General features: G+C 40.2%; 1 protein-coding gene across 6 annotated transcripts in view; it reads left to right on the top strand.

Moving 5' to 3' along the window:
- dgkb (diacylglycerol kinase, beta) overlaps positions 1 to 23,039 on the top strand; it is a 159,955-nt gene extending 136,916 nt beyond the window's left edge. For all 6 annotated transcript variants that reach the window (XM_055163583.1, XM_055163587.1, XM_055163586.1 and 3 more), the window contains 3 exons: positions 17,232 to 17,352; positions 17,439 to 17,499; positions 22,932 to 23,039. In XM_055163583.1, coding sequence (XP_055019558.1) covers positions 17,232 to 17,352; positions 17,439 to 17,499; positions 22,932 to 23,039 — 290 coding nt within the window. The remainder of the gene's footprint in view (positions 1 to 17,231; positions 17,353 to 17,438; positions 17,500 to 22,931) is intronic.
- Positions 23,040 to 24,016: the final 977 nt, after the last annotated feature.

The raw sequence follows: 24,016 nt of genomic DNA, 5'->3' as shown, positions 1-24,016 counted from the left end.
GGTCTTTTCTCAAACTGAAAACATTCTGGTCCACCTTGTCTTGTTATGTGGTAATACAGGAAGTGCTCCACTGTGTTTTTAAACTCCATACACCTTCACTAGAATAATTTAAAATATTTCAGCCCTGGAAAGGCCAATTTCTTCTGAACTAAATGTAAAAATTAGTTGATAACTTGAAAAAAAAAAAAGTGATTGTATTTCTGTTTGAGGGGTTAGTATAGGCAAGGCAAGGCAAGTTTATTTGTACAGCACAATTCGTACACAAAGTAATTCAAAGTGCTTTACAGAATAAGTAATACATTAAAATCACAATAAAAACAAATCAAAACATAAATAATCATGAAGATTAAAGTTAAAAAAGAGAAACATAAATTGGAGGTATACGTACCCAGGCTGGCGCCACCTGCTGCCTCTGAATTTCATTTCTCTCCAGCGACTAGGTCACGAATCAGAATACACTAGACGGTTTGCAAAAAACCCGGAAGTTGTAGACTGCACACCAGCCAATCAGCGAAGAGCTGTGAAGCCATGACATATGTATCGGTTTTAGGAGCACACATCCAAGTGGCCTGGGTCGCATTTGAAAAAATCGGATCTATGTCGTTCAGACTGTCATTAAAAGATCAGAAACAGGTCACATAGGGGCCACAAAATCAGATTTGGGTCACTTGAGGCTGCAGTCTGAACGTAGCTTTAGTTGTGATAGTAGGTCAGCTGTCATTTAGCGGAGAGACATTACAGTTTTCAAAGGCTCTCTATAGGCGGATCTCTGCTGTATAAGCTCTTATCTCATTCATTCATTCAAACAGAACATCTGGATTCTTAAAGCTGGTACCAACCCGTACATTAGCTCTGAATCCTTTTCAATGGGAGAGTTAACATTATCCACCATACATCACCAGCTATGAAAACCGCCGCTGCTTTGCCAACAGACTCAGCCACTCCACCACACATGAGTAACTACAGAGCCTCATTAGAGAACAACATCGTGTGTCACAGCGTTTAGCTTATATTATGGATGTGGCGATTAGCGACGGAATTAACATAAATGCTAACGACCATGTAATAATAAACATTTCTCAAATCAAGCGCTGTGCTGGACAAATCTCATTAAGAAATCTTTTGTTTTATTTCAACAAGAACCACAAATTCTTAAATTAGTGAATTAGATGTAGTGACTTCTGCTACTCACTGGGGGTCCGTCACCTGCTTGTTTCTATGGAGATGTTGTTGCTCTGTCTGGAATGTTCCACAGTGTGACATTAACAGTTCCATTTACATTTATTCAATTACAGGTGATTTTATAGCTCAAAAATACCTAGAAAAACAGACATTCTGACTGTGATTTGGGTCGCCTCTCCACAGATCTGACCTGTAAGTTGATCTGGTTTGGTCTCCATGGAGATAGAAAGTACTGTGAAACATTCCAGACAAATAATAACATTAACAACTCAGTGGAGAAAAGTATTTGACAGAACCTCCACCAGAAAAGTTACACAATCCACATTTAAACCATCCGGCTTTGAAATGTCTATTAAAAAATGTAGGATAAAAATACTGTTCAGTGCTTTTATATTTTCTTTTCATAATGTATTTAAATATCTCAGTGTCTAAATCCATTTTCTACTCAAAGGTGATAACGCTAGGCCTGTCACGATAATTACTATATCGACTTCTGTCTATGAAAACTGGAACAATACATTTTGGCTGCGTTCAGACTGCAGCCTGAAGTGACCCAAAGATTTTTTGGCCCCTATGTGACCTGTATCTGATCTTTTAATGACAGTCTGAACCACACAGATCAGATTTTTTCAAATGCGACCCAGGACACTTGGATATGTGCTCCTGAAACCAATACATATCTGATCTTTTGACATGCGACTTCAGTCTGAACAGCCAAAGCGCATTCATCCACCTACACGTTATCAACAAGCCACAAACATCACTATTCTGTGCTGAAGTAGGAGAAAACTGTTAATGAACTCAGTGTCAGTGAAGTGAAGCACATCACCACTCACCACTCTTGGCTACGTCTCCACATCCACACGTTCCTTTCAACGGACGTCGCTGCCGCTGCTCCACAAAACACCACGGCCAAAAACCTCGTCCTTCTCCTTCTCAATCTCCTCCTTAAAACAAGTAAGTTGTTCATGTTCTGGCTCTAGTACGAGAGGAACTTTAAAATCTCCAGGTGCTCAATGCTCGTGTCCATGTTTGGACAACTTCTGTAAACACAGAGCACGCTCGCTGCGGTTGACGTCATCTTGTCCTCCATTGCGCATGTGGGACACTTTCGGGCCATTTAATGTTCACACTGGAGATCACATACAAGTCGCATTTAATTGGAAATGTGAACGACCTCGCAAAAACATTGGATTTCACAAAAAAATCGGAAATGAGCATTAAGCCCTGCAGTCTGAACGTAGCCTTTGTTGTTGGTACTTTTTCTTAGCAAAATGTGGAACATTTTTGTTATTTTAGTTGTAATACGAATACATTTGAGCTGTACATTGTCTTCTAACGCTAAATATTGGTTCATTCAGCTTTTTATTTGTTGCAGCTCAGGCCTTTTAATGATATTGTCTACTTAAAAAGGTTTACTGGGAATATGTTGCTTTATTGTTATTGTGTCAGAGGCAGTGTTGGGGTATCGCGTTATAAAAGTAACGAATTACAGTAATGCATTACTTTTTGCGTAACGCAGTTTAAGGCATTACAGGGGAAAAAATAGTAATATTTTTACTTTTTGGTACAAATGTGAGTAATGCGCGTTAATTTTTTTTAACTGGATTGAAGTGGTTTTTTCTTCATACAAATTCTAAAATCACCTCGATATCAGCAACGGTGAAACGCCGGACATGCCCCTTAACCTTTGACAAAGAACCACGCTTTTAACCTAACCTATTTTGGTTTAGACTTTTAGACCTGGGTCAGTTTGGTTTACAAGCAGTTCACTTTTCGCGGTCTCTCTGTTTCGCAATTTTTGATTTTGATTTTTTTTTTTTTTTGTGCAATTTTGCATGCCCTTTTTTTTTTTTACATTGTATGAACACGTGTGCGTTCCTCCCGCTGCGTCCTGACTGGCCAAGGGACTCCTGTTTCCTGTACAGTACAGTACAGAATGTGTTCAGCTGCCAAATTTAAATACATGTTCAATCACAATTTGAAACACGGTTGCAAGTTTTCTCCCCGACGAAACACAACGTCGACGAAAGTTCTGCAAAAAGCTCCTGCGCTCGCACCCAAAAGCAGAGGAAGATGCAAACCATCACACAAAAAGACTTCTGGACACGCTGAAGGAAGGTAGAAGTTACGCCTGTAACAGACAAACAAATAGTTCTGAAATCAGAGCAGCAGGTACATCGAACAGCCGCTCTTACCTCCGTGACCGCCTTTCTCCTGTCACTTCGAGCCCTTCTAACAGCTCTGGTTTAGTCCTGGTTTAACCTGGTTCAGTCCACAGTGCAAAAATTATTTTGGTGAGAGTAACAAAGTAATGTAATAGCTATTAGCCTTACATTTTAAATGCAGTAATATTGTAATGTAACGAATTACTTTGAAATGACAGTAATAGGTAATAAATAACGCATTACAGTTTCAAAGTAACTTGCCCAACAGTGGTCAGAGGCATCAAGTAGCTTCAGTATTATTTCTGGTGCGGTATTTCTCTATAATATATCATGCTTCAATTTTTACTTTTTATTTTTTTTACGTATTTGATTAAGCTTTTAACACTTGACACTCAAAACACAGAACAGTCTAAGCACAAATTTCAGAATTTCCCTCATTTCAGAAACATCGAAACATCACCAAACACACAAACTCAAACAGACAAACCTATAGCCTACCATTGTATTCAGCTTGTACCACTCTGCATGTAATGTCACTTAGATCACCGGGTAAGTAGTCAAGCAGAGGCCTCCACTACGGAAGCCAAGAGGGGTCACAATAAACGCAAACACCGCAACAAATACAAATGCGACCACACAACAAAAAGCCACAACACACCAAAAAAAGCCACAACGGAAATGACCGCACGACTCTATTTTAATGCAAACACCACAACACATGGACCGATCAAGCGGCAAGCGAAGAAGAAGAACTACAACGTGAAAAGTAAAGGAACGGAGAAGTTGGAAAACGTAAATAAAAGTAATTTATTGTTTTATCATTATTCGTTTCACGTTGTAGTTCTTCTTCTTCACTTGCCGCCTGATCGGTCCGTCGGAAAATAGAGTCCCGCGGTCACTTCCGTTGTGGCTTTTTTAACTGGATAAACGAGACGCCACTGACTGTCACCCGGTGGTATGAAGAACAGTTTGGTGTGTTGTGACTTTTTTTGGTTTGTTGTGGCTTTTTGTTGTGTTGTCGCATTTGTATTTGTTGTGGCGTTTGCGATTGTTGTGACCCCTCTCCGCTTCCGTACTCCACAGATCCATAAAAACATCACCTTTTCATTTTGTCCTTGGGTAAACCGTTCTTCATACCATTGGGTGACGGTCGGTGGCGTCTCGTTTTATCCAGTTAAAGAGCCATTAAACACCCTTCCGAAGTTTTACTCAGCCTTTAAGTAAAATCTGAAAAATCCTCCAGAGTGGGCGGTGCGGGCTGGGGGGAGCAAGCTCTGGAGCGATGATTGACAGCTAACCGACAGCCACAACAATCCAACACCAGTGCGCTCTGGACTTTGAAACAGAGCGGACATTTGTGCTCAGATCACGCTGTTTCCCTTTTCTCTAGACACAGCTGGACATTGCGGTGACCAACGGGGGCGGGGCGGGGCTGAGAGGGGCTTCTCAGACGTCAGTGGCTGCGCTCGTCTAGTAATAACCTGCATCTGACTCATCAACGGCCGTTAGTCCAATTCAAAAATTCAAATGTCCTGGCTGTAGTTGATCCTAAAGAGGATGTTATTGACACAGCTTTTGACCCAAAAATCAGATTTTTAACAAATATGCACTAAAATGCCAAAATAAGGTCCAGGATAGATATACATTTATATTTTAGACACATTTACACACATAATCAGTTGAAAAAATAGTGATTTTGGTGTTTAGTGACCCTTTAAAAAGCACAAATTTTCGTGCCAGAAATGATAATTTAGCCAGCATTGAGTGTGTATACATGCACATCAGTATCCCAGTTATTAGCCATATCCAGGTTATGGTAGTATTCGGGATACTGCATATACATGCACACTGAGAATCCGGGATACTCATCTTCGTGTATACATGATCAAATGGAGTATCCTGGTGTCTTGACATAATCTTACAAATGCTCAAGTGCAAAAATTAGCCTAATTTAAGTTAATAAACCAGGAAAAATACAAACAGGAAGCTTGGGAGGTTATTTGAATAGATCCATGTGTTCTAACCAGCGGTACGGAGCTGAGGTATCCCACAATCCACTGCACAGATCAAACCCAATGTGTAGATTTTGATTAAAATATTCTGCATAAATAAACTCATCTTTATAACATATGAACCATAACCACATCAGCTCGTTTGATAATATAATTCAGCTTTGTCACATTTGTTTACGTTTTACTGAAACTAAGACCGCATGACTAATTAGCATAAACTGTTGTTAGCGTTGATAGAATCAGCTCGCTCCTTGTGCCGCTGATGTGGTTCAGCTTCTGTCGGACTAAAGGACACAACTCAGTAGAATATATGTGTGTTTTCTGTGACAGAGGAGTGGCTGATGATGGTGAGTCTGTTCTGTGTGTATATCGTATAGGAGATGTTTCATGTTTAACTTTTCATTGATCATAAGTGTGCAGGTCGTACGAGTGCAGATTCCTCTGCAGGTTTAGCACAGTCATTTCACTCATGTATGGTCACTTTATTTATGTCACTGTTGTAGTGGTGAAAAGACTGAAAAGTATTTGTCTTTTGGATGCATGCGCACTCAAATTTATGTTGCAGTAACTGGGATACTGCATTTACATGCCACAGTATCCCTGTTACTATCGGAAAATACCAGCTACAGTCACCCGGTTTCTCATAACCGGGATACTGCCATAACCTGGATACTGAAACCGTATACATGCACTATGACGAAACCGGGATACTCAAAAAACCCGATCATAACCGGGATATTCATGTGCATGTATACGCACTCAATTTTGATTTACTTTTGTCTGACAATTTACTTAAAGGTAAATCAGTCAAAACAGAAGCTGACCCGGATCCTTACAAAGTTTCAATTTTAGTATGTGCTTCAAAATGTGTTCTGAAGACAGGCCTGTATAACACGTGTGAAGTTTGCCTATGCATATGAAACTGGGACTGAAGATGGTTCATGTGAGGGAGAAACCTGATCAATTCAAACTTAACCTAGTCCCAGTGAACAGTCCATTACTGCCTGACTCCAAATCGATGTGTTTGGTGTGAGTGCAGAGCTGAGCTGGTGTAGGACCACAGAAGGCACTTAGTTTGAGTGCACACAGAGTCCTGCAGCTTTGGTTTAAGGGCCTATGGCAGGTTGACTAAAACATACCTAAGCTCATTATATTGAAGATTTTACCCCCCAAAATTGGACATATTTTAAGTTTAAATGTTTGGCAAATACAAAAAAAGAAAATGCCTTTATTTTATTGAAATCATGTTTAAAGTACCACAACAAAATCATTTCTTTTGTGTAATTTGCGACCTAGGGGAACGAAGGTGCCTGATTGGTCTGATGTCTTGATTTATACATCCATGCTCATTTCCTACTTGGAACGCAGCAAGTACCAGGCTAACTATGTCCATTTATATATACAGTTTATGTGCGTGACCTAGTCTGGGGCTGCCCTGTCTCCATGGAGATAGAAAAGTTCAACGCTTCACCTTTCAACTTTATTATTGTCCAAGAGGGAAATAGTTGTGCAGCAGTGGCAGACATACAGTAGACACACAACGCAATTTGATAATACACTTCACCACAACTTAAGCTTAGCTCAACAATACAGACAAACGTTCACTTAAAAATAGGCAAAAAATAAAAACAGGAGAACCACATTTCACCACGACTGATCAAGAGCAGTCATCCTAGTTATGACTTCAGAAATAAAGGAAGCCCGAGCTCTCTGACGCTGCTCAGAAGGAAGGAGGTTCAACTCCTCACAGAGCGTGTGGTCAGGGCTCTTTATTATTTGTTGGGCCTTGCAGATCACCCTTCTGTTGTAGACGTCCTGCAGCTGGGACCGCTGTAAGCCTATAATTTTATCTTCCACTTTGACCGACCAAGCCAGATGATTTCTACTAAACACTGAGAGTGCACCGAACCAAGAGACAATGCAAAATGCAAGAATAGATTCAATAAAACTCTGATAAAAAAGGGTCACAAGAACATTATTGTCTTTAAAAGAAATCATTTTCCTTAAAAAGGACAGTCTTAGCTGCACTTTTTTGCAGATGGCATCAGTGTTTGATTCAAAGTGTACAGTAGGGCACTGTCAAGAATTGCCCCAAGATATTTACATTCAGAGACAAACTCAACTTCATTTCCCTGAATTACAGAATGAGTGCCACTAGGGGACCAGCATGTCTTTAGTCTTTGTCACATTAATAGACAAAGAAAAGTGTTCGCACCATTCAATAAAATCATCCACCACAGGTCCATGACTACTCTCAATGTCTGTTAAGAGATTCACAATTACTGTATCGTCTGCAAATTTCAGGATTTACCTGTTATTAAATGCAGTTATGCAGTCATTGGTATACAAAATAACAAGTAAGGAAGATAACACACGACTTTGTGGAGATCCAGTAGCCACCTATTACCTCCGCTCAATTTCATTTCTCTCCAGCGATTAGGTCAGGAATCGGAATACACTAGACGGTTTGCAAGAACCCCAGAAGTGCGAGTTCGGGCACCAGCAAATCAGCGAAGATCGAGGATATAAAGCCAGAACAAAGAGAATGTTTGGTGAATTTTATCAAGGGGAAAGATGTTATTGCCCTTCTTCCTACGGGATTTGGGAAAAGCTTAATATACCAGTTAACCCTGTTAGCGGTGCATTACATCTGTCATGACCAAATAGCAGCGATTGGTAATAAAAAAAAAAAAAGTACCTGCCTGCCGTTGAGCGAACAGACTCTAATGCTGCAAGGTCAGACGGTTTCCACGAAGTGAAACCGGCTGATGAATCAGACTAGAGATCCAGTGGAACAATACAGTCTCGAGGACATGGTACCATTTAGTTTAACACACTGTGTCCTGAATGATAAAAAAAATCCCAAATCCAACCAACAAGACCAATTCAACCACCACTGTAAACCATTCTAGGCAAACAATAATATCTCCATGGAGTCAAGCAGGTGACAGAACCTCCACCAAAAAAGTCTTTAACAGTGTCATCACCGGAAGCAAGTCGGATAAAGACACAATAGTAGCATGGATTATGGAAAAAGCAAGTGAGTCTAAGTCTAATTCACCCTCATTGATTTCAAATTTCCATCACTCCTCTTCTCTCTCTCAGCCAATACCGTGGCACGTGTTGGAAGATATTTCATAAAACATTAGCCATGAATATTTGAACTTCCACCGAACACATCACCAAACAGAGACAACACCTGTTTGTCCCTCGTCCTTGTGAAGGTTGGACGGCTAAACGCGCCAGGATCCCGAGGTAAACAGTACAGTGCATTAGCTTAAGCGCTACTGTCCCCTCAGCCTCTCTCTTCTGTCTAACTGCCTGTGTATGTTTGCACTGGGGGAGGATGGATGGATGGGTGGGTGGGTGGATTGCGCGAGGCTCGGGGAGGGGGAAAAAAAGAAAAGAAAAAAAAGGGGTGACCTTTCGGGAGCTGTTAAATCGTCCCACTGGTGACGCCAGGAGACAAGCCCCTCAGGTGGAAGGGAATGGCTGCACGCTGAATTATTTAGAATGGGACGGTGAGGGGGGGGGGAGGTGGAGGGGAGGGGGAGGGAGGGGTGAGGGGAGGGGCAGAGGTGCTTCCCTGCACACCCCAAACTGTTTACATTCATGATAGAGAGAAAAAAGAATGTGCGTTGAAAAATTTGCTACTTGTAAGTTAAGAATATACTTCAAAAATACAATTAACAACTCAGTACTACTATTATAACATACTACTTAATACAACTAAACACTGGCCACGTTTACATGATGTTTTTTAATTCAGAATTAATACATGCATCACCTTCCGGTCATTGCGCAATGCATACTGGGAAGGATTTTCTGAAAAGCATCAAACAGCCATGTTTGTTTTCCCAGTGGGTCTATTGACAAAGTCGATCTTTTCTAGTCTTTTGAACCATATCACTTTTGCTTCTGGTTCTGATATTGTCATATTTTAGTTTTGGGATTCACACATCGTAATTGTGTGGTTGTCGGATGTCCTAAAAGCGGAAAACGGCTCGAGAAATTTATTTGCGAACTTCGTAACTGCAAAAGGGAATCAGATGTGTGGAACTGAAGTTTGAAATTCATGATGTATGTATTGTTCTGAATTAAATCGTTCAGAATTTAAATATTCTCCTTGGAGTTTACATAGAAATAATAATTCTGAACTGAGGTTTACATGGAAAACACGTTAAATTGTCTTTATTTAATTCCGCTCAACATCTTGGGATGGTGAAGTGTTCTGATTGGACAGAGACACAAATGTATTTACATCAACCAGAAGAAAACACACACTTCAGCAGCTGCCGGCTTTTTTATCATCTCGTTTTATCGTTACGTCACGGACACAAACATGATATAAACTTTTTCTGCAGTCGTTCCAATGATAACGAAGCAACAGCTCAAGAATTGTCTCATCACGCTTTACGTCTGTCAGCTGAGGAGGAGAAGGGAAGAGTGTCGAGAGAAGGGAGGAAAAAGACAAACTGAGTCAACGGCTTCTCTACCTCAGCCCACTCCCGCATCCCGCTCACAAATCCAAAGAGACGTGGCTGAAAGTCTGAAGACAGGACTGGTGGAACTGGATCGTCCAGATCACGTCAGAAGAACAACCCAACGAGCATGCGCTGAACCACAGGAATTATTTGTAAGAAGAATAAATGTTCACATCGATGAATAAATTAATTCAGCTTTAAAATCGGAATCTGCCACCCACTTACTTTTATTGAATTAAGTTTAATTCCGAATAATAATTTTCAGTAGGAATTGTAAATGTTTACATGGCCTTTTTAAAGCGGAATTCATTTTTATTTGGAATTAAAGCTCTCATGTAAACAGGCAAGTGTCAATAACTGGGTTATAACTGGGGTCTTCAACCTGTAGCTCGAGAGCTACCGGTAGATCTCCACCCCCTTCCAAGTAGCTCGCCAAAGGATTTCTGAGCTACACGTATTGTCCTGAATAAGTACGATAATTAATTCAATACCTATTATGACTGTACATGTATTATTTTGATACCTGACTAATAAATGGATAATGGTTTATATTTAATAGGAATCTAACTGTACCTAATTTAAGCCTTACTGTGGCACTTTAATATACTCCATTTCTTGTGAGCTCTAAAACTAGTAGCTCTCTGGCATTTTCGTTTTGTAAAGGTAGCTCATCGGAGGAAAACGGTTGGACACGCCTGATCTATAAAATATGTACACTGATTGGCTGTGTATTGGTATTGATATTTTTTCAGTCGCTTTTTTTCCAAGTGACCAACACAGGCCCAGGCACCTTTGACCGGCTTTTTTATGGTTTTACTATGACTCAAGTTCACTCCAGTTCTCTCCATGGTCTTTTCAATGCCCAGAAACCCCAAATGATGAATTCTCACACATTTTTACACCAGATGCCCTTCCTGTAGGCTGCAGTAGCTCAGTTGGTAAAAGAGTTTGTCCGCTGTTTTGAAGTTTGGCGGTTTGAATCCTGCTCTCGGCCTAAAACATCATTGGTTGAGCAGTCAGATCGACTGACAGATCACAGGTTGGCAGTGTGATTGCAGCTTCCACAGATGAATGCTGTTGTTGTGTCCTTGGGCAAGACACTTAACCCACCTCGCCCCTCCGTACATTGGTGTATGAATGTGTGTGTGGATGGGTGAGTGGTTCCTTGTTGTAAATTTACAGCTACACGATAAGAGAACAAGGTGCAATACTCGATGAACCATGTGTAGAACTCTGGAGCCAGGTTAATATTCGATGACTATGTTTTGTATTGTGACAATGATATTATTGCAATATTTTAAATCATTTTTGGCACAAGAAACAATGGGTCCAAATAAAAACGGAAAGCCTTTTTGTCCATTTTACATCATTACTTCAGTTACTGCGATATTTTGGTGATCATATTGTGCACACTCCCAGTCACAACCAGCCGTGAAATTAAGATAAAAGAATCAGTGACAGACTTGGACAAACTTTATTGATTCACAAAAGAAATTATTCACAAGGGCTATATTGAACTAAAGACATTCTGGTCAGAGGGTTCATCCTTAGCAGTTGCGTCACTCCTCCCCCCTCTGCCCCCTCCCCGTGCCCTGTCCTCTCGAGTTAGCGCTGGGAGTGGGCAGTTATGGTGTGGACAGTGACACAAAAGCCTGTCTGAACTCTCTCGGTGAGCAGAGTCTACTCTTTCTCTTCTCTGAGAATACAAATATTTTTGCTTTAAGTGCACCATGAGTTGAGTTTCACTGAACTGTGGTCAATGGAATTATATTTAAAGGTCCTATGTTACACAAAACTGACTCTTGTGAGATTTAAGCCGTGTTATAATTCGGCTACCTCATCAAAAACATACTGAGAGTTCTGTTTGATTCACACATGTTTGAGTAATCTTTGATGCTGCGATGTCATGAAGTAGTTTTCCATTTAAGAGTGACCTTTTACCTTTTGTTTAATACAGACTGAAAACATAGACACAAATCCTGCACACCATCTTGCAAAATGTGAGATTTATTAGAACATACAATGTTTCAGCACTATGCCTTCATCAGGCAAATAGAGTGAGTCCTCATGTGGCCATTTTAAATAGGGTGTGACAAGCACCCAAGGGTGACAGGTCATAAAGGAACAGTGTACCTAAAACAACATAATTCAAAATACAAAGGCAGTCAACACATATACAGTGTAATATAACCAAATAGAGTATGTGATATAAAATAATTGAAAAATAAAACTGAATGTCTGAATACATATAGACATTGTATATATTCACTCAACTATGGAGTAAGACTGGTGTGGTTATATATACATAATGGATCTTATAATCAAGCCCATATGCAGCCCAACAAAGATGAATACTGACAAGAAAATGTTTAAGTCATCATGAAGACCTTTTGGAGTTAAAGTTTAGTTTAGTACAGACTGAAAATGCCAGGACTAGGGCTGAATGATTGATTGTTTGGACCAAAAATCGCGATTTCAGACAACACAATTTTGAGAGTGTCAAAGCCGTGTTTTTTTGCGGTGCTCCCAAAGCGAATTTAAGGGCGAAGTATAGTTCTGCGTCGACTCAATGCTGTGTCGCTATTGTTTTTGATTTTTGGATCTGCATCGAGGTCTACGCACCACATAGTAACTCACCACCACAGCATTAGGAGCTGAGGATTTAAACCTTGCGTTCATGTAAGGGTTTAATAGATAGAAGCACAGAACAGACTCACCATCACCAGCACATCTTCTGTCACAGAAAGAACACACATATTCCACTGAGTTGTGTCCTTCAGTTTGACAGAAGCTGACCACATCAGTGCACAAGGAGTGAGCTGTTTTTTTCAGCGCTTATAGTTTATACAAATGAGCCATGTGGTTTTAAGTTTTGTTTCTGTAAAACGTAAACAAATGTGCGCAAAGCTTAATTAAACACATTATTTTTCAATGTATATTGAAAGAAAGGAAAGCGGAGTGCAGGAAATATATGTAGAGCGGTGGTAGAGAGGACCAATCACAGCCCACACTAAAGTGGGCTTTACGATCCAGCGTCAAATCGTTGGTGCAGGACTCTGGTATGATGTAAGTTTCTGTGATGTTTGCAAATGTTCATGTGCACTGAAACTTCATTTGAAAAAAATGAAATCGAAATCACAATATCTGCCAGAAAAATCACAATTTAATTTTTTCTTTCAATCGTTCCTAGCCAGGACTAAAATCATCAATAGACTCTAGTGGAGGTGTATGGAGTTTGAAAACAAAGTGGAGCACTTCCTGTGTTACCACATGACATCACAAGGTGGAACAGAGTATTTTTTTGTTCGAGAGAAGAACTCTGCAATATGTGTAATGAAACAAAACACAAGTCCAGGTATGTTTGTGATGATTGAAACAACATCATAAGACAGATCAGAAAATAGCATAATATGGGCCCTTTAAGTGATCCAATGTTCTGCCGGTTAGATGGACTTATTCACAGAAATCTAATAGCTGTTGTTCGCAGTATTTGTTGACAGTTATTGAAAATGTATTTTAGGCAGAACCAATTTCTATGTCAGTTATAATGTTATTTATAAAGTATGTCACTAAAGATAAAATGGAAATCAACAGAACAGAACTGTTATTCACAATCTGAAGCGCCCTCATTTAACTTCCCCTTTTATTTTTCTAATAACAAAAGCTATTTTTAGATTTCTCCAAATGTGACTCAGGCTCGGCCATTGGGGAAAAGACAACAATGAGAAGGTGACGTGTTACACCGTTTAAAGGGGCACTACGCAACTTTTTGGTCCATAGTGCGCTATTTCTTACCTATGTCATAATGTTGTTTCCTCATCACAAACAGACATGGAGTTGTGTTTTGTTCCGTTCACGCATGTTTAACACACAAACCCTGCAGATTTAGGCTGAGTTCTCTCAAAATGAAACAATCTGTTCCACTTTGTGATGTCATGTGGTGATACACGAAATGCTATTTTTTTAAAACTCCATACACCTTCACTAGAATAGGCCCTATTCACGCTTACGTCACAAACCAGGAAGATTTTTAGAGAGATGCGATTAATGCAAAAAAAAAACCACTGAAGTAAATGTGATCAGTGGTAAAATGAAGACTGCATACATATGTGATGTCGAGAATCATCTTGAATTTGGCGCCTTGTCTCTTCTAATCGCATGTACCCAGTGCACTCGGAGTTGGGTGTCAGTGGGGAAATGATGAAAACTGAGGTATGGTTGTTGATTAGACAAACATAATAGAACACTACAATGACATGGAGATCAAGAAAACTTGGCCATTTTCAATTTTTTTTTTTTTTAGAATAGGGCCCAGCAGAAGTTGTAATCACTTTTTTGGTTGCAATTTGTGATGTAAGCATGAATACAGCCTATCATTTGGTTGACTTCAGCTCAGGATTTGGCAATCTAAACTAACTTAAAGATAAACGTAGCTGTTAATTTGACTATATTACATATAGTAGGATAGGATTAGCATTTGACAAAATGAGAGTAGAACTAAATATATTTTTTTTCCATCTTTTGTGCTGTCAGAACACATTGAAATGAGAGTGGGTCGATACAGAACTATACCAGTGACAATCTTCAAAAATTTGTCAGAAAATGTCTGCAAATGTTGAGATGATGAGGGAGTTTCAAGCCCCAACAAAATGAATACAGTGAACACAGTTTAAAAAATACTCCAAACTGCAAAAACTAAAATCTTAAGATTACTTGAAATAAAAAGGTTTTAGCATGATTTGAGTAAATTTCACTTAAAAAGTATCTACCAATGGATCAAGACTTTTTGTACTTAAAATATGAAAATACATCTTGCTACATTTAAGACAAGAAAAACAACAACTTTTTGCACAAAATCTAATGTTGCTTGAATTAAGAAAAACACTCTTATTCCATTGATAGATAGTTTTACTTGTCAAGTTGTGTCTACTTAAATAAAGTATAATGTTCTTAATTTAAGCCATCTAACCTTACATAGATATTATTTTTTGAAGAGCAGAAATTACATTAAATACCTTCAAATATCTCAAATAATTGTTGTATTTCTTTACATATATGTCTCACCTCTAGTTGAAAAACCACATCTGGGTTTTTTCTTTTGGTTGGGAATCCCCAGGCCGGCAGCTTTAGTGTCATGTGCGTGTCCTCCCTGAGCTCTTGTAGCTGATGTGTCCCTGGGCCACTGGGAACCCTCTGGAGCAGTGGTGGAGCTGTCCATCATACTCCACATATCAGCTGGACCCGTGAGAGACAGAGAGAGAGAAAGAGAGAGATAGAGGTGAAGAGCAGGTAGCCCCCCTCCTCCTCCTCAATGTCACGGGGTCAACCTGCTGTATGTACACACACTCCCCCCCTGACCCCGCAGAGAGCACCAGTCACATCGTTCAGACCGCTGTCCATCACCATGACGACGGGAGGACACGTCAGACCTCCGTCCATCACCATGACGACGGGGGGACAGGACAACAACACCTCCAGACCTGCGCACGGGGCTCCAGGAAACAGCCCGGAGCAGGAGATGGCTCACACGCTCGGCTCACTCTCTGCACACACTGCCCACTCTCTGCACTCTCTCTCCGCTCGACACACTCTTTGCGGTTGGCACACTTTTGGCACACTCTTTGCACCAGGGGTCTCCAACCTGTAGCTCCGGAGCTCCTCACCCCTACCAAATAGCTTGCCAAGGGATTTTTGAATTATAGATATGGTGCTGAACTACAAAAATGTCATTACCATATTTTTTTGACTATATGGCGCACTTAAAATCATTTAATTGCACCTTGTGTTCTGTTGTGCTTACTGACCTCGAAGCGATTTTATGTTGTACACTGTGCTCAAAAATCTGTCAAAATGTTTTAGTACGACTTTGGTAAACTACGAAGCTGCACCGCTTGATGGATTGTCGCAACATTACGGCTACTGTAGTCAGGAGCCTCGTGGAGTTAGTCCAACAGAAGCTGAACGAATCAGAGCACAAGGAGCGAGCTTATAGTTTATGCAAATGAGCCATGTGGTTTTAAGTTTTGTTTCTGTAAAAACAAAACAAATGTGCACAAAGCTGCATTAAACACATTATTACTCCATGTATATTTGAGTCGTCCTCGTAGGAAATAATAAAACAAACTTAAATGATCCACCCACATTCACATTCATAATACACATTCACCAAGACAGGGAGGTAACACCGGGCGAATTACACCACGATCTGTCAATGGGTCGTGGACGCCTGGGCTAAGGATCAGTCTCAAGTGTCGCCTTTTGTTTCGCTTAATGCACCTTATAATCCACTGCACCTTATGTATGAAAATAGACAAGAGAATTCAACATTATTGATATTGCGCCTTATAATCCAGAGTGCCTTATAGTCCTAAAAATACAAAAATTAAATTTCTACCATTGTACATGTATAACTTTGATGCCTTTAACTTTGTGCACTAATAATTGGATAATGGCTTATGTTTATAGGCATTTAACTGTACCCCATCTAAGACTTGCCACGGCTCTTACATTTTACTGAATTTCTTGCGACCAGTAAAAGTAGTAGCATCCTGGCATTTTCACTTTGTAAAGGTGTCTCACCTCAGTGTGCTCTACACACTACACACTCTGCACTTGGGACACTCTGCACACTCTCTGCACTCAACATACATGCTACACATTCTCTGCACTCGGCCCACGCAGCATACACTATTTGCATGCTGCACTCTCTTTACTTTCTGCACTCGGCACAATTTCTGCACACTCTGCACTCAATACACATACTACACACTCTGTACACTCTTCCCCACACTCTCTGCACTCTACACACTCTCTGCACACACTCTCAGAACCCTGCACACTCTGAGCACATGCTTTGCACTTTGCACATGAACCATGTTTTAAAATGCCTATTGCTTTCATTAGTGCGCTGTGCTCCCACGGCTTTTTGAGGGCGAGTGGATGAGGAGGAGAGGAGAGGGCCGTGCAGACAGATGGGCCCTGCGTGACACGGGGCCTCCAGCAGAGCCAAAATCAATGCTCAACTGCAAAACACAGAAATTAATAATTATATGATCACAAGATTGCTTTGCATTGCCTGTGCAATCTAATTAATAGCTGTTTTGTTTGGAGCTCACTGGAGCGGGAAGGGCTGAGACAAGGCTCTATTGTTAGAAAGGTGCCACACTATGATCTCTTCTAAGGTTTAGGACTACTTTTTAGAACTGTGTGAATTAAGTGCACTGTGTTCTTTCACATATGCAAATATAATGTCAAAACTTTGGGAGGGATTTTAAAACTAGTTTTATGGTTGGAGACATTTCTCTGAGCAGTACTGTGTGCTTGCACCTAGTTCGCTGTTTAATTAAGTGTTGTTTAAACTAAACCCTGTGTCTGTGTGTCTGCAGATGTGTCGGACGGGCTGCTGGAGGTGGTGGGTCTGGAGGGGGCCATGGAGATGGGTCAGATCTACACTGGTCTGAAGAGCGCAGGGAGACGCTTGGCCCAATGCTCCTCTGTCACCATCAGGTCTGTGCACTGCTCTGTGTAGATCTGCGGGTTCAAGACTATAACATGTACAAAGATTCAACTGAAGTCATTTGTGTGTTTTGCAGAACCAGTAAGTCCCTGCCCATGCAGATTGATGGAGAGCCCTGGATGCAGACTCCCTGCACTGTAAGTTTCTCCTCACTCTATGTCCCATTCACATCTCAAGACATCATGATAAAGACTATGTGTGCTCATTTACAGCCCAGTCACATCACAGCCATAGAACTTTCCTTGCACAGAAAGATGGTTTCTCACGATAGTTCTGAGTTCAGAAACTCAAAACAAGAATCCATCTTAGTGCCTGTTGGTGTGATAGAGCTCGATAGGTGGTGGGCGACCAATCACGTTGCAGTTATAGAGCTATAATAAAATTTGGAAGGTGAACCCAAGATGGCATCATATTGGTTTCAGTGGCCTGTGCTCATTAGCGCATGGGTCCAAAAATCATTTTCTCTTCTGCATCACTTCCTCAATACGGGCTAGCCCCTCCCATCAATGTGATGTTTGTAACACGGCGTGGAGCGTTTGGACCAATCAGAGTGAGAGCTGCTAGAGCAGAGCTAGCAGAAAAAGGCTAGACTAAGTCTTACAATGTTAACTTTTAGGATTGAGGTTTTTAAAAAACTTTTAAGTTTAAGCCGTGAAAATCGAAAAGAATCCCTACAAAATCTGACCTTTGTGAAAGTTGTTGATGCCCTGTCAGCCGAATATGGGCAGTTTGAATTTCCCAAAAAAATACATTGTGTTTTTATGGGAGAATACTTTTTGGGTCCAAGCTCCCGGGAACTTCAGTACCAATGAAGCAGCCACTAGTCAGTCTCGAGCCGGAACAGACGGGGAATGTCTTATCCACTTTTTACTATATAGATCCATGGTCGCAGCACTGAGATTTGAGCTGAAGCAAAAGGCAAAGCACCCAAACGAACCAAAACAAACATGGCGACACCAACAGTTACATTTCATCCTTTTTTAGCATCAATACGGATTGACACAAGCAATATTGTGTTTGTGAAAAATGTAATAGACTGAGGCAGATTTTGAATATTTTGCACAAATAACACAATTAGTACTGTGCAATGTAGACCCTTTAAATCTGAACAAAAACTAATCTCGATCACAACGTTTGTCGATCTTTATGTAAATGACACCAGCACTGAGCCGGTTGTCAGATTCTATTGTGTTACCTGGGCCCTACTTTTCACAACATCCCCGATCCCACCTCACACCCTCCCCGTGCTCCGGAGTGTCTGCACCTGCTCCAAATATTTTTACAAACTCCACTGGGCTGATTATGGGTATGTGTGCTTATAATTACCACCCTGCAGACTCAAGCCCTCAACTCATTTCATTTCCATATAGATCACAGCTCCAATCCCGCGCGCAACCAAAACAAGGGCCCGGCAAGTGCTCTCACGCGGGCTAGCACCGACTCCGCCGCCGGGCTAACCTCGCGCCGCACAACACCCTGATTGTGTCTCCGCGGTCTCCATGGCGACCCGCTCCTACTGTACGTCAGATCTGAAAACATCACAGCTCTGACGGGATGTTAGCGGCGCACCAATTATTAGAAACAACAAGTATGCAAATGAGGAGAGCTGCGCCGCATCCATGACATATTTAACACCTGTTTGCATTTGGGGGTAAAGTGTAAGGCGTGGTACTGTCGTAAGTCGGCTGGTACTTTGGGGCGACGCCACGCTGGGGGTGTTCTACGTGTAGCTGTATGGTGGAATGTTCAGGTGTTAAGCATGCATTGGCAAACGCAGTCAAAAAGTTGTAAGACTGTAAGAAAAAAATACAAAATGGATTTAAACAACAGATTTTCAAGATCAATATCCTGTTGAGGTGTTTGATTAGGGTGACCAGAATTTCAAAATAATAAAAAAAATAATAAAAAACATGGGACATACACATTTTTTGGCGGTTGGTAATAATAAAATTGTGAAACGAGTACGTAATTCAGGAAAATTGTTGTGCAGAGACCATTCATGATGAACATGTGAGTCAGTATAGTCACATTTTCTTCATGTTTTGGTCATTTTTAAGCAGCTTTTCTGTACTTTACCGAAACAAATTACAATGTATGCCTCTCTTTACTGTTGACAGGTACAAGGGGCCAGAGGGACCATTCACAAACAGTGGGGGGACACCACATGACCCAAACTTTAAAAAATATTTCTTGTAAATTTATATATTATTCAGTTGAAAATGTTAAATGGCCATACATATCTTGTGAAAAACAGTCATCGAAGCAGCTATGAAATCTATTCATAAGTCGCCTGTTTGGACATTAAATGTAGAACATTTCTTTTTCTTTTCAACATTCAATTGAACCAGCAACACTGGAACAAAATAGTCTGTAGAACTGTATCTTGCAGACCTACATGCAAATTGTGACAAGGCAACCCCCAAAACATTTCTTGTCTTCCCTTCCCTTGACCCAGTCTTTGGGAAACAATGGTTTATGCGATACATTGACATTTTCACAGTTTTGTATAAAATGGGTATTTTTCATATGAATTTACTGGTTTAACAAAGACTTTTAGTATCACGGTCATGATTTAAATTTTTTTTTACTGAACCATACCAAATCATTTTGAAATATATCATATCGAATTGTATTGAATCGAAAGTGCACTGTATCAAAAAACTGTATAGTATCGTGGCTTATGTATCAAGGTATGTATCTTATCGGCAACTTCTGAATGATAACTAACCCTAGGCATAAATTGACATGTTTATGAAAAATACAAAAAAGCTGCTTAAAAATGACCAAAACACAAAGAAAATGTATATTGAGTCATGTTAGAATAAGTCATGAATGGGCCAAGTGCAGAACAATTCCTCTTAATTATACATTTGTTTCATAATTTAAAGGGATAGTTCAGAATTTTGGACATAGGACCTCATTTCTTAGTTAACCAGAGTGTTGAAGACGTGTGGAGACACTTTTTAAAATATTCCATCCAGTCCTTGTATTTGCAGAGGTCGCTGGTGCTAGGCTAGTGCATGTCAATGGCCATAGTTATCAGAATAATTTTAGAAATAAAACCAACCTTGCATTTGAAGGATTTATGTCTGAGCAGCAGCAGCAGCAGCGAGTTGTACTTCCTGATAGAAAGCTTGGCAACGGCGGATTGATATATAAGAAAATAGTCCCTCAATATACGACAATTCATGCGATGCAAGGTTTGTTGTATTTCAAACATTATTCTATCGACAGAGACATTTACATGGACAGTCTGGTGTAATAATAGATTTGTTTTGGGGGTTTTGTGGAGTGGGTAAGACTGTTTTTAGTGGCAGGATAACTATGGCCATTGACATGCACTAGCCTAGCACCAGCGACCTCTGCAAATACAAGGACTGGATGGGATATTTTTAAAAAGTGTCTCCAAACGTCTCCAACACTCTGACTCACTAGGAAATTAGGTCCTATGTCCAAAATTCCAAACTGTCCCTTTAATTATTACTAACTACTTCAAACCGAGTGCCCCAGTTTTTGATTTTGAAATTCTGGCCACTCTATTCTTGTATGAGAATCATCGAACTCGCTGTTAGCATGCTAGTTATGAGCATTAGCCTCACTGCAAACTCCACTTTTGTCTCTGAAAGTTGTGAAAATTCACATTTTAAGACACTGAAAAATATCCATTCGTTTTATTTATTAATCCACTGCTCATTTCTAGTCAGAATATCTATGACTAAAACACTCTTCTAGTCATTGTTGTTTTGTGTGGTGTTTCGTGCACAGATGTCGTGTCTGTGGCGTGCGTTATCAATCACATGAGGAATATTTAGCCCATATAATCTGGTAATTGCTCTTCAGTCAAAGTCCATGTTCCCAAATGACAGCAGCTCCACAGTGAAGCCTGGTGCTACAGATGGGGCGCTTCCTGTCTCCATTATACCGCTCTGAACTGTGTACTATTATGTCAAGACACATGTTTGATGTTTGTTATTCTCCAGTTATCACCCATCAACAGAATTAATAGAATCTCTGCAAAACTCAATATTTGGCTTGTATTAGAGATGTATTAACACCCGAAATGGAAAATAGTTAGCACAAAAGACGATTTTGGAAAAGCGGTCTGTCTGCTTTTAGAATGTTACAGTGTTATTGTCACACACGATGCTACGAAATAGTCACTAACTCTCGCTGTATGTGATTTTTACTCTCTTAATATGTGAAAAACAGATTTACAGTCGTGCAAAGTTATTCCTCACTTACCTTTTGCATTCCGAGCATCTTAATTATGAGGTTATAAGACTTTTTTTAACCAATCTCAGAGACAAGAGTAGAGTTTTGCTGCAATAACTAGCATTCTAACTGCACACTTCAACACTTCTTGACATCACAAGGTGGAGCAGAGTATTTTGAGCTTTGCAGATGTAGACAGACTAACATAAGGTAACTCAAACATGTGTGAATGAAACAAAACACAACTCAAGCAGGGCTGGGCGTCATTACGAAGTTGCCAATACGATACATATCTCGATACATATGCCATGATGCGATACATATCTCGATACATATGCCACGATGCGATAGATATCTCGATACATATGCCCTGATATAATACATATCTCAATACATATGCCACGTTACGATACATATCTCGATGCATATGCCATGATGCGATACATATCTCGAGACATATGTCCCGATACGATACATATCTCGATACAGTGAGATTTCGGTTCAGAGTTCATATGAAACTCACCCATTTTAATCCTCGAAACAGTGAAAATGTCAAATGTGTTGCATAAAAAAGTTTCCTTCGTCCAAACAAGCAACAAAGCTGTAGCGCGGTAACAACATCATTTTGTAAAATACACTTCTGAAAAAGTTTTAGAACACCACATTTTGTCCATTTTTTTACTGTTTACTACTGATCAAAACTATTTCTAAACTTTTGATTGATTGAGTGTCCACCTTTGGCAGATGTAACAGCTGAACACACTCGTGGCTCGTTCTTTTTACAACAGAAATCAAATATTGTTCAGAAAGTTCTTCCCAAGTCTGTTGCAGAAGTTTCCATAAATGTGTGGCACTTGTAGGTTGCTTCACTCTTCTGTCCAGTTCATCCCAAACCAGCTCCATGGGGTTTAAGTCTGGACACTGTGCTGCTGGACACTCCATGTTTTCAAGCTTTACCATCTTGTTATTTTTTCCTGAGGTAGTTTTGGCAGAGCTTGGACTTGTGTTTTGTCCTTTTATCTTTTTTTTAACCTCTGTCTGTTCAGTTCTTACCTTTGTATCATTTCAAGCTCTTCACTGGACTTGCATGACTTGAAATTGCAATAAAAAAATTGAAAATTTGGGTGTTCTAAAACTTTTGACCGGTAGTGTGTACCAAAAAATACTCTTGACGATGAATCGATACAGCAGCCCACGTTATCGATACTGTACCATCACATTATATATCAATATTTAGATAATTTTGCACACTGCTAAACTCAAGGTATGCTTTTGAGGAAGGAACTACATTGTGCGTCAAAATGTGTTACTGTGACAAACCTAACTGACTGATTCTTTTTGCTTGATTCTCCTACAGATCGAGATCGTGCACAAGAACCAGGCCCCGATGCTGATGGGCCCCCCCCACAGCCGCAGCTTCTTCTCCTCCATCCTGCGCCGCACACGCAGCGAGAGCAAAGACTGACCCGACCCACTACGCCACTCTGACCTAACTCTGAGCTAACCTTAGCCCAGCCACGGACAACCATTTACCCCGAGAGAGGGAGGGGAGCGGCCGCCCACGCCGCCCCGCCGACAGGGAGCCGAATGTGGGCACCTCTGAGGAGAGAGGACCCCGCCCTGGGAGTGAGAGGAGGGGCACTGCCGGCCGACGCTTGACCCAGTCTTGTTTACCTGCTACATCGCTGTTACCAACCTTTTATATAAGCTTGTGATTTGTGCCAGGTGGAGCCAACCCACCCACGCTAAAGAATGTTTACAAGAGCTAAAATGACGCGCACTCAGAATATTCACCTCATATTCACTATTTACTTAGTATTAAAGGGCCTATATTACTTCAAATTTACTTCATCAAAAACAGACCTGGAGTTGTGTTTTGTTTCATTCACACATGCTTGAGTAACACTTTCTTCTTATTATTATTATTCTGTCTGCATTTCCAAACCTTGCGATGTCATGAAACAGTAGTTTTCAAGTTAACAGCCTTTTACCTTTAGTACAAATGAAACAAAACACAACTCTGGGTATATTTCTAATGAGAACGTCATAGACTTTATATTAAATTATAACATAAATGTGAAAATAGTGTAATATGGGTCCTTTAAAGTTGATGTTAAAATATGAAATTTAAACACACACTTTATGAACTAATCCAAAACATGATCCATAATGAAGACATGGAAAAAACAAAAAACAAAACCCAAAAACATTCTCCTTAAACAAAAACTGAAAAAAAAGAAAAGAAACTGACTTTAACCCAGTTCAAAAATGTAGTGGAGTAGGACTTGCTCTAAAGCAGTTGCTCTAAATTATTGTGAAGTAAAAGTAGACACACCACAATGTGCTTTAACTAATTATACAGTAAGTAACTAAGTACTTTTCCATATCATTATGTTTCACCACTGAATATAAAAACATTCTAAATACTTTGAAACAAGGACA

This window comes from Boleophthalmus pectinirostris, unplaced genomic scaffold (genome assembly GCF_026225935.1).
Source record: "Boleophthalmus pectinirostris isolate CB_2022bp ecotype Guang Dong unplaced genomic scaffold, ASM2622593v1 HiC_scaffold_6, whole genome shotgun sequence".
NCBI classification, from domain to species: Eukaryota; Metazoa; Chordata; class Actinopteri; order Gobiiformes; family Gobiidae; genus Boleophthalmus; species Boleophthalmus pectinirostris.
Note: the sequence above shows the minus strand (reverse complement) of the source record. Positions and strands in the feature narration are given on the sequence as shown.